Here is a 14,301-nt window from a genome sequence, read left to right as displayed (position 1 = left end):
CGCACTCACACACACACACACACACACACACACACACACACACACACACACACACACACACACATACACACACACACAGAGAGAAAGAGAAAACCCCAGTCAAACGCATGCTTATTAAACTGTGCTGTTTGCTGCAGTGGCTGACACACTGACAAATCACACCAAGCAGGGCTTTGAACAATTCCCCTCTGCCCGAGAGCTGTGAGAGAGAAGGAGAGAGAGAGAGAGAGAGAGAGAGAGAGAGAGAGAGAGAGAGAGAGAGAGAGAGAGAGAGAGAGAGAGAGAGAGAGAGAGAGAGAGAGAGAGAGAGAGAGAGAGAGGAGGCAAGTAGGAGAGAAGACAACACCCAGCTAGCACAGTTGGTTCCTTGGAAGTTGTGGGAATGTACATTTCTGGTTTCCCATTGGTTCTGGGAATGTAAATTTTTTGGTTGCAGGGAGGTTATGAGAATTTTTTTATTGTGTCAAACGTATTATCTTCTGTTCTCTATCCCTGGAATTAGTCCACTGCAACACCAGGATGAGCTAGCGTGCCATGTTTTTTTTACTCATACAAAGCTGTTCATTTTAGTCTATTCAAACAGACCCCATTTCAAAAGAAACAAGTACTAATTAAGATCAGGTGTGGCCAATTAGTGGGCGCAGCCAACACACCTGAACACAGTTAACAAGATAGAGGATAGAGAGAGTTTTGTTGATGCTGAGAACGGAATGCATTTAAGTGACAATGCCCGAGAAACCGGTGTTTGGAGGACATATTGGCATGGGTGTTGTTATTGGAAAACCGTGTGAACATATCCTCCAAACACCGGCTCCAAACAACGGGTTACCAACATATTCTAATAATGACTGACATATTTTCATTAAATGTTATTTTGATGAATTTATTCATACTATTTCATCCTTCCACAGGATATAGTCCCGACACAAATCTAGGGTTGCTAACCAATCCGGCTGGTCATTCGTTCTATCGGTACGATTGCTCTGTGTTTATGAACGCGACCAAGTCGTTTGTTCTAAATGTTCCATTGCCATACTGGCTGCCAACGTTCTTATCCCTTGCTTGCTAGTTAGCCAACTATGGCTAACTTACAGTCACATAAGCCAGAATAACAGCAAAGTAGCTGCATTTGTGTTTGTTTAAGCTGTTTTCTAGTGACATTTATTTTGATAGATCCATAACAATGAGCTAATGAAAATGTGCTCTCTCTTCAGGACACTGTTGTTCAGATGAGCTAGCCAACAACAAAACTAACACAATCACTTCAAACTGAAGCTGGAAAGACAGACTAGCTGCACCTCGTTTAGTTGTACCTGTTTACTATTGATAGTTCTTTGTATATATCCATAGAAATTATGCTGATTCATGATTTCGACTGGCTGAGAAAAGCTGCCTGCCGGTCTGTCTCCTCCCAACTCCTGACATGTTCATTACTATGGGACAGCTGGGGATCGAATTTGAATATTTAAACAATGTTGCAAATGTCAGAGAGACAGACAGCAAGGTTTATACAAATCTCCACTGTTGAAAACTAACTGTTTGTCTAAACGAAATGTGAGATAATGTCCAGAGGCTTTTTATAGTGGAGATCAAGTTTAGAAATTGCCTGCCTGGGCTGATGAGACAGTGGATTGCGCAGTCAGATGGAACAGTACATTTTAACATCATAGATTTAGCCGGTGGTAACTTGTGGAATAGACACCGGTTGGAATGCGCTTTTAACAAATCAGCATTCAGGATTAGACCCACCTGTAGTATAAATGTTTTAAAATAACATTCTTATTAAGATCTTTGAACATTACTAATGTTTTCTTGTGCTTTTAATGAAAAATGTTCTTAATGTTCTGAAAAACGACTAAAAAGAACCATGAGGAATCCTTTAGAAAACTTTATGCTGAAGTACTGAAATTCCCACCTAAGAAACATATGGTTCTCAGAACGTTATGCGCTAGCTGGGTATCCTGCATCATTTGCAGAACATTGTCGGAAGGTTGTCTGCAAAATAACCATTGGACAACCATACTCTCACCATGCTCTAAGAAATATTAGGTTCTCAGAACGTTATGTGGTAGCTGGGTATGCTGTGCTATAGTGTTGTCTTTACCACAGGGAATCATCTACTCTCTGGGATGCAGTTTGACTGACACATGAAGAACCGTCAATTTCCACATTCCACAATCATTACAGACACAATTATACCCCCACTATACGTGACTCAACACTCAACACCTATTAAACAAATACACCACAACACATTTAAACAAAAACAAATATTTTCGCAAATGATCACCAATAAACACACACAGTTCATCCTCTCAATGAACACACACACACAGCCCTCATACCATCACACACACACAGTCCCTACCCGATCACACACACACACACAGACACACACAGAGATACCAAGACACACACACACACACACACACACAAACACACACACACACACACACACATAGAGACACAAAGATACACACACATAGAGAGAGACATAAACACACACACACAACACACAAAGAGACACAAGGACACACATACACACACACAGACACACAGACACAAAGAGACACACACAAACATAGAGACACAAACACACACACACAGAGACACTGACCGGGGCACTTCTTGTCGTTGCAGGAGCGGACCTCCTCTCCAGAGCCATCACAGGGGTAGCCCTGTATCCCTGTCCCCTCACACATCCTGAAGCGACGCTGCCACCCTGAATCACACGTCTTACTGCACAGACTCCAGTGGTTCCAGCTGCCCCAGTTACCCTCACCTGGAGAGAGAGGGAGGGAAGGGAGGGTGGTAGGGGAAGGAATGGGAGGGTGGAAGGGGAAGGAATGGGAGGGGGGTAGGGGAAGGAAGGAGAGGGGGTAGGGGAAGGAAGGGGAGGGGGTTAGGGGAAGGAAGGGGAAGGGGGCGTAGGGGAAGGACGGGGAGGAAGGGGAGGGGTAGGGGAAGGAAGGGGGAAGGAAGGGGAGGGGGTAGGGGAAGGAAGGAGAGGGGGTAGGGGAAGGAAGGGTAGGGGGTAGGGGAAGGAAGGAGGGGGTAGGGGAAGGAAGGGGGAGGGTAGGGGGTAGGGGGTAGGGGAAGGAAGGGGAGGGGTAGGGGAAGGAAGGGGATAGGGTAGGGGAAGGAAGGAAGGGGAGGGGGGTAGGGGAAGGAAGGGAGGGGGAGGGGAAGGAAGGGGAGGGGTAGGGGAAGGAAGGGAGGGGGTAGGGGGTAGGGGAAGGAAGGGGAGGGGATAGGGGAAGGGTGGAGATAGGATGGGACATGGGTTAATGCATACAATGCATAACATGCAGATACACACACACACATATATATTGTGTGTGTGTGTGTGTGTGTGTGTGTGTCTGTCTGTTCTCTATGTGTGTATACATTTTTCTTACCATCACAGGATGGGTTGGTACACTCCTTGGTCTCCTGGTGTGGTCCTTTACACTCTGCCCAGCCGTGCACCGATGCACTACACCTCCTCTGTCTCTGCTGGCTCCCTGTAGAACAGGTTACACTGCACCTAGACCACGGAGCCCAGTCCAACCACTGGCCCTCCACTAGAGGAGAGAGCGAGAGAGAGAGGGCAGGAGAGAGAGAGAGAGAGAGAGAGAGAGAGAGAGAGAGAGAGAGAGAGAGAGAGAGAGAGAGAGAGAGAGAGAGAGAGAGAGAGAGAGAGAGAGAGAAAGAGAGAGAGGAAGGGAGAGAGAGATGTTATATTATAGAAGCATTGAAACGAGGGGGGTTGAAAGAGAGAGATAGTGAAAAGCCAATCGGGTTGGTGACAGCAATATGACCGTTGTCTGTTGTATATGTCAGACCTAGCTTGTGCTGCAGCAGACTAACAACAAATCAAAACAACTCCTGATTTCCAACTGTCTTCATTAAGTTACAGACAGACATAAAAGTGCAAAACTGCCCACTTTTCAAATGTACTTCAGCATGGTTATGCACTTCTATCAAGGTCTTGAGATAGTCTTTTTCTGTGGAGTTTGATTTCCCACACAATGTAGTTAGATTTGAAGAGGAGTGCGTTTTTCAACCAATTCCATCTGGAGTTTTGGTGGAGGCTAAAACAAAAAGGAAGGACAGCCTTTTAATCAAATCAAAGTAGTGCCGGTCAGGTGGCGGCAGATGAATACGGCATACTGAGCAATGGTACCAAAGCCTGATGACATCAACATACTGCTAATGAACGCCTCCACTGTCCCCTTCAATTACTAATCGAGGGGGAATTCCATCGCAGGTAGCTGCCGATATTTACATTTAAAATACACAAAAACAAGATATATAAACACAGAAGTAGAAAGATATACAGGCCAGATATATTTGGCATAACCATCAAAGTCCTGCAGTTTGCCCCTACAGTGATTTCCACACACACCTAACATAGAGAAATGCTGTTGTTAAAATAACATTTCACAGCACCAGGGAAAACACCAAAGTCCTGAGTATCCAGTTATTAGCACTGTAAAGACAAGACACTTTTAAAATATATGAAAAGACAATGTGGCCTTCTGGGCATACATATCCCAAGATAGCAGTGTGTATGTGCGTGTGTGTGTGTGCGTGCGTCTGCGATGGCTGTCAAATCTCCTCTTTGTTTACATCCTGTCCTTGTCATTCAGATGGATGTTGATGCATTTAGACAAGCATTTTATGATTTAATGTATTATTCATTCATTATTAATCTATTACAGTTCCTGGGACGATTCTCTCACTCTCTCCTGTTTATTGATATTGCATATTTTGATGCAAAGCCTGTCAGTTTAGCAGTTGCCTACATAACAGATGACAATCGGGGAAGCCAGTGCCACTGAGGAAAGGGCGCACATGGGCGCATGCGTGCGTAATGTATACATCAGAGGACATCTGATTGATATCATTGTGTTGGAGAGAACATTGGTAAATAGGGGTTGAATGAGGTAAAACATTGGTAAATAGGAGTTGAATGAGGTATAACATTGGTAAACAGGGGTTGAATGAGGTAAAACATTGGTAAATAGGGCTTGAATGAGGTAAAAACATTGGTAAATAGGGGTTGAATGAGGTAAAATATTGGTAAATAGGGGTTGAATGAGGTAGAACATTGGTAAATACGGGTTGAATGAGGTAAAACATTGGTAAATAGGGCTTGAATTAGGTAAAACTGGTAAATAGGGGTTGAATGAGGTAGAACACTAGTAAATAGTGGTTAAATGAGGTAAAACATTGGTAAATAGGGCTTGAATTAGGTAAAATATTGGTAAATAGGGGTTGAATGAGGTAGAACATTGGTAAATACGGGTTGAATGAGGTAAAACATTGGTAAATAGGGCTTGAATTAGGTAAAACTGGTAAATAGGGGTTGAATGAGGTAGAACACTAGTAAATAGTGGTTAAATGAGGTAAAACATTAGTAAATAGGTTAGTCACTTTGCCCCTACCTACATGTAAAGTGAGGGAAAAAAGTATTTGATCCCCTGCTAATTTTGTACATTTGCCCAATGACAAAGACATGATTAGTCTATAATTTTAATGGTAGGTTTATTTGAACAGTGAGAGACAGAATAACAACAAAAAAATCCAGAAAAATGCATGTCAAAAATGTTATAAATTGATTTGCATTTTAATGAGGGAAATAAGTATTTGACCCCTCTGCAAAACATGACTTAGCACTTGGTGGCAAAACCCTTGTTGGCAATCACAGAGGTCAGACATTTCTTGTAGTTGGCCAGCAGGTTTGCACACATCTCAGGAGGGATTTTGTCCCACTCTTCTTTGCAGATCTTCTCCAAGTCATTAAGGTTTCGAGGCTGACGTTTGGCAACTCGAACCTTCAGCTCCCTCCACAGATTTTCTATGGGATTAAGGTCTGGAGACTGGCTAGGCCACTCCAGGACCTTAATGTGCTTCTTCTTGAGCCACTCCTTTGTTGCCTTGGCCGTGTGTTTTGGGTCATTGTCATGCTGGAATACCCATCCACGACCCATTTTCAATGCCCATGCCCAGGACGGTACATGGCACCATCATGTCCCCTTAGCAGAAAAACACCCCCAAAGCATAATGTTTCCACCTCCATGTTTGACGGTGGGGATGGTGTTCTTGGGGTCATAGGCAGCATTCCTCCTCCTCCAAACACGGCGAGTTGAGTTGATGCCAAAGAGCTCGATTTTGGTCTCACCTGACCACAACACTTTCACCCAGTTCTCCTCTGAATCATTCAGATGTTCATTGGCAAACTTCAGACGGGCCTGTATATGTGCTTTCTTGAGCAGTGGGACCTTGCGGGCGCTGCAGGATTTCAGTCCTTCACGGCGTAGTGTGTTACCAATTGTTTTCTTGGTGACTATGGTCCCAGCTGCCTTGAGATCATTGACAAGATACTCCCGTGTAGTTCTGGGCTGATTCCTCACCGTTCTCATGATCATTGCAACTCCACGAGGTGAGATCTTGCATGGAGCCCCAGGCCGAGGGAGATGGACAGTTATTTTGTGTTTCTTCCATTTGCGAATAATCGCACCAACTGTTGTCACCTTCTCACCAAGCTGCTTGGCGATGGTCTTGTAGCCCATTCCAGCCTTGTGTAGGTCTACAATCTTGTCCCTGACATCCTTGGAAAGCTCTTTGGTCTTGGCCATGGTGGAGAGTTTGGAATCTGATTGATTGATTGCTTCTGTGGACAGGTGTCTTTTATACAGGTAACAAGCTGAGATTAGGAGCACTCCCTTTAAGAGTGTGCTCCTAATCTCAGCTCGTTACCTGTATAAAAGACACCTGGGAGCCAGAAATCTTTATGATTGAGAGGGGGTGAAATACTTATTTCCCTCATTAAAATGCAAATCAATTTATAACATTTTTGACATGCGTTTTTCTGGATTTCTTTGTTGTTATTCTGTCTCTCACTGTTCAAATAAACCTACCATTAAAATTATAGACTGATCATTTCTTTGTCAGTGGGCAAACGTACAAAATCAGCAACAGGTGCACATTGACTCGGTACCGGTACCCCCTCTGTATAGCCTCATTATTGATATTTTATTGTTGCTCTTTTATTTTTTACTTTTGTCTATTTAGTAAATATTTTTCTTAACTCTTATTTTTCTTAAATCTGCATTGTTGGTTAAGGGCTTGTAAGTAAGCATTTCACTGTAAGGTCTACACCTGTTGTATGTGACAAATAACATTTGATTTCATTTGATTTGGTTGAATGAGCCTATTTGGAGCTTTATGAATATGGGCCAGGCACCAGAGAGAAGAGTGCCCCCTACTGAAGCTCCAACAACAATGGATGTACAAGAACATGTAACGCATATGACACTTCATCAACTGCACGTTCAAGAGCATATCACTGCACAGTAATTTAAACAAAGCACTCTTCAACAGTCTCAACGGTTGGTTAAGAAGGGTACGTTCAGAGATGGCGATGTTTTGTGGACTGGCTAAGTGTTCAGGCGTCTGTGTTAAGGCTAAACTCATCTCCTGCAGACATCAGTGACTTTAGCTAAAAAGCTCTGTCACATGAAGTAAATATGATGAATGCCTATAGCGTGTTGTGTGTGTGTGTGTGTGTGTGTGTGTGTGTGTGTGTGTGTGTGTGTGTGTGTGTGTGTGTGTGTGTAGTGTGTGTGTGTGTGTGTGTGTGTGTGTGTGTGTGTGTGTGTGTGTGTGTGTGTGTGTGTGTGTGTGTGTGTGTGTGTGTGTGTGTGTGTGTGTGTGTGTGTGTGTGTGTGTGTGTGTGTGTGTGTGTGTGTGTGTGAGTGTGCGTGTGTGTGTGTGTAGGGTAAATACAGTCGTGAGAGATTCATGTTGTCTGAGTGAGCAGCCATCAACATGGGCCAGGTGGAACCATCATCATTACACAAACTCACCAACCGACAGAAGAGAAAGGAGGGGAGTTTCCCATGCCAATAAAGCCCTTTGAATTGAAAGAGAGATAAAAAGAGAGAGAGAGTGAGAGAGAGAGAAAAAGAAAGACAGCGAGAGAGAGAGAGAGAGAGAGAGAGAGAGAGAGAGAGAGTCTGCCTGTCTGTCTGCGTGTCTGCGTGTCTGCCTGTCTGTCTGTCTGTCTGTCTGTCTGTCTGTCTGTCTGTCTGTCTGTCTGTCTGTCTGTCTGTCTGTCTGTCTGTCTGTCTGTCTGTCTGCCTGCATGTCTGTCTGTCTGTCTGTATGTCTGTCTGTCTGTCTGCCTGCCTGTCTGCTTGTCTGTCTGTCTGTCTGTCTGTCTGTCTGTCTGTCTGTCTGTCTGTCCACCCGCCTTTCTGCCTGCCTGCCTGCCTGCCTGCCTGCCTGCCTGCCTGCCTGCCTGCCTGCCTGCCTGCCTGCCTGCCTGTCTGTCTGCCTGTCTGTCTGTCTGTCTGCCTGTCTGCCTGTCTGCTTGTCTGCCTGTCTGTCTGCCTGTCTGATGGAGAGGAGACGTCTTCATTTGTATTGTTTTATTATTAGCTGTGTTAAAACATTCCCTTCATTAGGGAGATGATTTGTGTCTGTAGCTAGGATGATAAGACACTGCATGGGCTTATCCACTGATTTATTATAAACACAGACAGACTGTAGCCTGACAATAACACACAGACAGACTGTAGCCTGACAATAACACAGACAGACTGTAGCCTGACATTAACACACAGGCAGACTGTAGCCTGACAATAACACACAGACAGACTGTAGCCTGACAATAAATCACAGACAGACTGTAGCCTGACAATAACACACAGGCAGACTGTAGCCTGACAATAACACAGACAGACTGTAGCCTGACAATAACACAGACAGACTGTAACCTGACAATAACTCACAGACAGACTGTAGCCTGACAATAACACACAGGCAGTCTGTAGCCTGAAAATAACACACAGACAAACTGTAGCCTGACAATAACACACAAACAGACTGTAGCCTGACAATAACACACAGACATATTTTATTCAGCCTCACAATAACACAGAGACTGTAGCCAGAAGGAAGATTGTAGCCAGATAATAACAGACTGTAGCCAGACTGTAGATAGTAGCCAGACAATAACACAGAGACTGTAGCCAAACAGTGGAATGTAGCCAGACAATAACACAGAGACTGTAGTCAGACAGTAGACTGTAGCCACACAATAACAAAGAGACTGTATCCAGACAGTAGAATGTAGCCAGAAAATAACACAAATACTGTCTGCCTGTAGCCAGACAATAACACAGAGACTGTAGCCAGACAATAGCAGAGACTGTAGCCAGACAGTAGACTGTAGCCAGACAATAACACAGAGACTGTAGCCAGACAATAGCAGAGACTGTAGCCAGACAGTAGACTGTAGCCAGACAATAACACATAGACTGTAGCCAGACAGTAGATTGTAGCCAGATATTAACAGAGACTGTAGCCAGACAGTAGATTGTAGCTAGACAATAACACAGATAATGTAGCCAAACAGTAGAATGTAGCCAGACAATAACACAGAGACTGTAGCCAGACAGAAGACTGTAGCCAGACAATAACACAGAGACTGTAGCCAGACAGTAGAATGTAGCCAGACAATAACACAGAGACTGTAGCCAGACAGTAGGCTGCAGCCAGACAATAACACAGAGACTGTAGCCAGACAATAACACAGAGAGTGTAGCCAGACAGTAGACTGCAGCCAGACAATAACACAGAGAATGTAGCCGGACAAAAACACAGAGACAGACTATAGCCTGACAATAACACACAGGCAGACTATAGCCTGACAATAACACACAGGCAGACTGTAGCCTGACAATAGCACAGACAGACTATAGCCTGACAATAACACACAGATAGACTGTAGCCTGGCAATAACACAGACAGACTGTAGCCTGACAATAACACACAGACAGACCGTAGCCTGACAATAACACACAGACAGACTGTAGCCTGACAATAACACAGACAGACTGTAGCCTGACATTAACACACAGGCAGACTGTAGCCTGACAATAACACACAGACAGACTGTAGCCTGACAATAAATCACAGACAGACTGTAGCCTGACAATAACACACAGGCAGACTGTAGCCTGACAATAACACAGACAGACTGTAGCCTGACAATAACACAGACAGACTGTAACCTGACAATAACTCACAGACAGACTGTAGCCTGACAATAACACACAGGCAGTCTGTAGCATGAAAATAACACACAGACAAACTGTAGCCTGACAATAACACACAAAAAGACTGTAGCCTGACAATAACACACAGACAGATTTTATTCAGCCTCACAATAACACAGAGACTGTAGCCAGATAATAACAGAATGTAGCCAGACTGTAGATAGTAGCCAGACAATAACACAGAGACTGTAGCCAAACAGTGGAATGTAGCCAGACAGTAGACTGTAGCCAGACAATAACACAGAGACTGTAGCCAGACAGTAGACAGAGACTGTAGCCAGACAGTAGACTGTAGCCAGACAATAACACAGAGACTGTAGCCAGACAGTAGACTGTAGCCAGACAATAACACAGAGACTGTAGCCGACAATAACACAGAGACTGTAGCCAGACAATAGCACCGCAGACTGTAGCCAGACAATAACCACAGACTGTAGCCAGACAGTAGATTGTAGCCAGATATTAACAGAGACTGTAGCCAGACAGTAGATTGTAGCCAGACAATAACACAGATAATGTAGCCAAACAGTAGAATGTAGCCAGACAATAACACATAGACTGTAGCCAGACAGAAGACTGTAGCCAGACAATAACACAGAGACTGTAGCCAGACAATAGCAGAGACTGTAGCCAGACAGTAGACTGTAGCCAGACAATAACACAGAGACTGTAGCCAGACAGTAGATTGTAGCCAGATATTAACAGAGACTGTAGCCAGACAGTAGATTGTAGCCAGACAATAACACAGATAATGTAGCCAAACAGTAGAATGTAGCCAGACAATAACACAGAGACTGTAGCCAGACAGAAGACTGTAGCCAGACAATAACACAGAGACTGTAGCCAGACAGTAGAATGTAGCCAGACAATAACACAGAGACTGTAGCCAGACAGTAGGCTGCAGCCAGACAATAACACAGAGACTGTAGCCAGACAATAACACAGAGAGTGTAGCCAGACAGTAGACTGCAGCCAGACAATAACACAGAGAATGTAGCCGGACAAAAACACAGAGACAGACTGTAGCCTGACAATAACACAGACAGACTGCAGCCTGACAATAACACACAGGCAGACTGTAGCCTGACAATAACACACAGACTGTAGCCAGACAGTAGATTGTAGCCAGATATTAACAGAGACTGTAGCCAGACAGTAGACTGCAGCCAGACAATAACACAGAGAATGTAGCCGGACAAAAACACAGAGACAGACTGTAGCCTGACAATAACACAGACAGACTGCAGCCTGACAATAACACACAGGCAGACTGTAGCCTGACAATAACACACAGACTGTAGCCAGACAGTAGATTGTAGCCAGATATTAACAGAGACTGTAGCCAAACAGTAGAATGTAGCCAGACAATAACACATAGACTGTAGCCAGACAGAAGACTGTAGCCAGACAATAACACAGAGACTGTAGCCAGACAGTAGAATGTAGCCAGACAATAACACAGAGACTGTAGCCAGACAGTAGGCTGCAGCCAGACAATAACACAGAGACTGTAGCCAGACAATAACACAGAGAGTGTAGCCAGACAGTAGACTGTAGCCAGACAGTAACATGCCATCTCAAAGAGACAATGATTTATCACTCCTCTTGACAAGGTAACATGTAATCTCAAAGAGACAATGACTTATCACTCCTCTTGACAAGGTAACAGGTCATCTCAAATAGACAGGGGCTGGACCACAACACTGTGGAAACCCAAAAGAACCAGAACTTTGAAACTGAGGTTTCTATTATGGGACCTAATAGGAGACATGGATAAAGACTAGTGGAGGAACAATGGAGATTTTAGCCTGATCATAGTGAACCAGACTGGACAGGAGAGGACAGATGGGGATTTAGAGTACGAGGGATATGGCAGTAGTGAAACAGAGATATGGGATGACAGAGATAGAGAGAGAGAGAGAGAGAGAGAGAGAGAGAGAGAGAGAGAGAGAGAGAGAGAGAGATAGAGAGAGAGAGAGAGATAGAGAGAGAGAGAGAGAGAGAGAGAGAGAGAGAGAGAGAGAGAGAGAGAGAGAGAGAGAGAGAGAGAGAGAGAGAGAGAGAGAGAGAGAGAGAGAGAGAGAGAGAGAGAGAGAGAGAGAGAGAGAGAGAGAGAGAGAGGTGTATACAGTGTGTATATGAGATGGTACTGTAAAGGACAATAAATACTATGTTGCAGAGTTTGGTCTGGATCCCGGGCCTTCCACAAGAGGAGAAACAGAGGGACAGACCGATGGACAGACAGAGAGATAGACAGACAGATAGATAGAGGTGCATATGTACATGAGATGGTACTAACCGGGACACACTGCTATGTTGCAGAGTTTGGTCTGTTTCTCAGGCCCTCCACAGAGCTTGGCCCCTCCTCCGCTCTCACAGTTTCTGGTTCGGGTCCTGGAGCCCCGCCCACACGTGACAGAACACAGGCTCCATGACGACCACTCCTCCCACAGCCCATGCACTGCAACACCCAGAGGCAGACAGGCACACACAGCCAATGGGGATGAGTGAATGGGAGATAGGAGGCGGACCAAGTCGCCTGTCATAGACAACAAGGTTAGAGAATGAATGAGGAGAAGTGTCCCACTTCCTGTCACAACCAACAGGGTTAGAGAATGTGAGCCTGGAGGCGGGATCATAACTCCTGTCAGCAAATGGGGTTAGAGGATGAAAAAGAAAGTGAGTAAATGAATACTAGCACACCTCTCAAAAGAACCAACAGTAACACAGATAGCACAGAGGTAAAAAGTGGCCCTCGTCACCTCTCCATATAGTTCAAACCAGGAAAGAACACGCTCCAAGCTACCCAAAACCAGAAGCTCCACCTCCACCTCCAGCTGTTAGGATGGACTGGGACGCGTTCAGTAGGGCACAACATTGAAGTGTATTCATCTAGAAATATAATATGTAGAACAGACAAGCCACTCATGCAGAGTGTGAGGAATCGTGTCAGCTCTATTCATGGTACAGTATTTCTATCTGCAGCTTTCAGTATGTTGCACCCTCTTGAAGGCAACCCTGTTGTTAGAGAATTAATGGCATATGAGAAAGTCAGGTTAGGAAATGAACATGAAAAATACATCTGTTTTCATGGATTTATGCACAGTAAGTATGTCATGATCATCAAATACATTCCATATTGATTACCCTATACCTTTTGGTCATTAAAATGTAATATTGAGGGCACAGCATTATCAGACTGATCAGCTATATGATAAAAAATGTATCAACTTGTTCATTCAAATAGTGTGATGCCTTCTACTATATACTGTATCTTTAAATAAACATCTTAAAATATATTAAATGAGAGTCTTGGCCATTGTTCATAAAGCCTTTCAAAGTAGGAATGCTGATCTAGGATCAGTTTTACAGTTTATATCATGATGACTAAGAGGCTAAACTGATCTTAGATACGTTTTGTGAAAACGGTTCCCTGTGTATAGCCATAAGCCAACAAGAAAATGCACATCCAGAGGCGGCGCTCCTAGTGGCCGGGGATTTTAAAGTAGCGTCTCACCTAATTTTTACCAGCATGTCACCTGTGCAACTGGAGGCAACAAACTGTAGATCACCTTAACTCCACACACAAAAACGAATACAAAGCTCTCCCTTGGCCTCCATTTGGCAGCTCTGACCATAACGCTATCCTCTTGATTCTTGCTTACAAGTAAAAACTCAAACAGGAAGTACCAGTGACACGGTCAATACGGAAGTGGTCCGATGAAGCAGATGCTAAGCTACAGGAACTATTTAGCTAACACAGACCGGGATACATCCGATAACGTTGAGGAGTTTACTGCATCAGTCACCGGCTTCATTAATAAGTGCATCGACGACGTCGTCCCCTCAGTGACCATACGTACATATCCCAACCAGAAACCATGGATTACAGGCAACATCCGCACTGAGCTAAAAGCTAGAGCTGCCGCTTTCAAGGAGCAGGACACTAATCAGGATGCTTATAAGAAATCCCACTACAACCTCTGACGAGCCATCAAACATTCAAAATGTCAATACAGGAGTAAGATCCAATCCTACTATGCTGGCTCTGATGCTCGTCGGATGTGGCAGGGCTTGCAAACTATCCCAGGATTACAAAGGGAAACCCAGCCGTCGTGAGTGTTCACCCAGAACTGCGTAGCCGCGCACGACTCCATCACCATCATTAAGTTTGCTGATGACACGATGGTGG

The 14,301-nt window shown here is 44.5% G+C and overlaps 1 protein-coding gene across 2 annotated transcripts in view; it reads right to left on the bottom strand.

Annotated features, from left to right (window-relative positions):
* Positions 1-14,301, bottom strand: part of LOC121572027 (adhesion G protein-coupled receptor B2) — a 467,080-nt gene that overhangs the window by 225,977 nt on the left and 226,802 nt on the right. For both annotated transcript variants that reach the window (XM_041883878.2, XM_041883879.2), the window contains exons 5-7: positions 12,409-12,570; positions 3,399-3,563; positions 2,618-2,782 (exon numbers count right to left, since the gene is read on the bottom strand). In XM_041883878.2, coding sequence (XP_041739812.2) covers positions 2,618-2,782; positions 3,399-3,563; positions 12,409-12,570 — 492 coding nt within the window. The remainder of the gene's footprint in view (positions 1-2,617; positions 2,783-3,398; positions 3,564-12,408; positions 12,571-14,301) is intronic.

This window comes from Coregonus clupeaformis, chromosome 8 (assembly GCF_020615455.1).
Source record: "Coregonus clupeaformis isolate EN_2021a chromosome 8, ASM2061545v1, whole genome shotgun sequence".
NCBI lineage: Eukaryota > Metazoa > Chordata > Actinopteri > Salmoniformes > Salmonidae > Coregonus > Coregonus clupeaformis.
The sequence above is the reverse complement of the archived record's forward strand: the minus strand, read 5'-3'. Positions and strand labels throughout refer to the sequence as shown.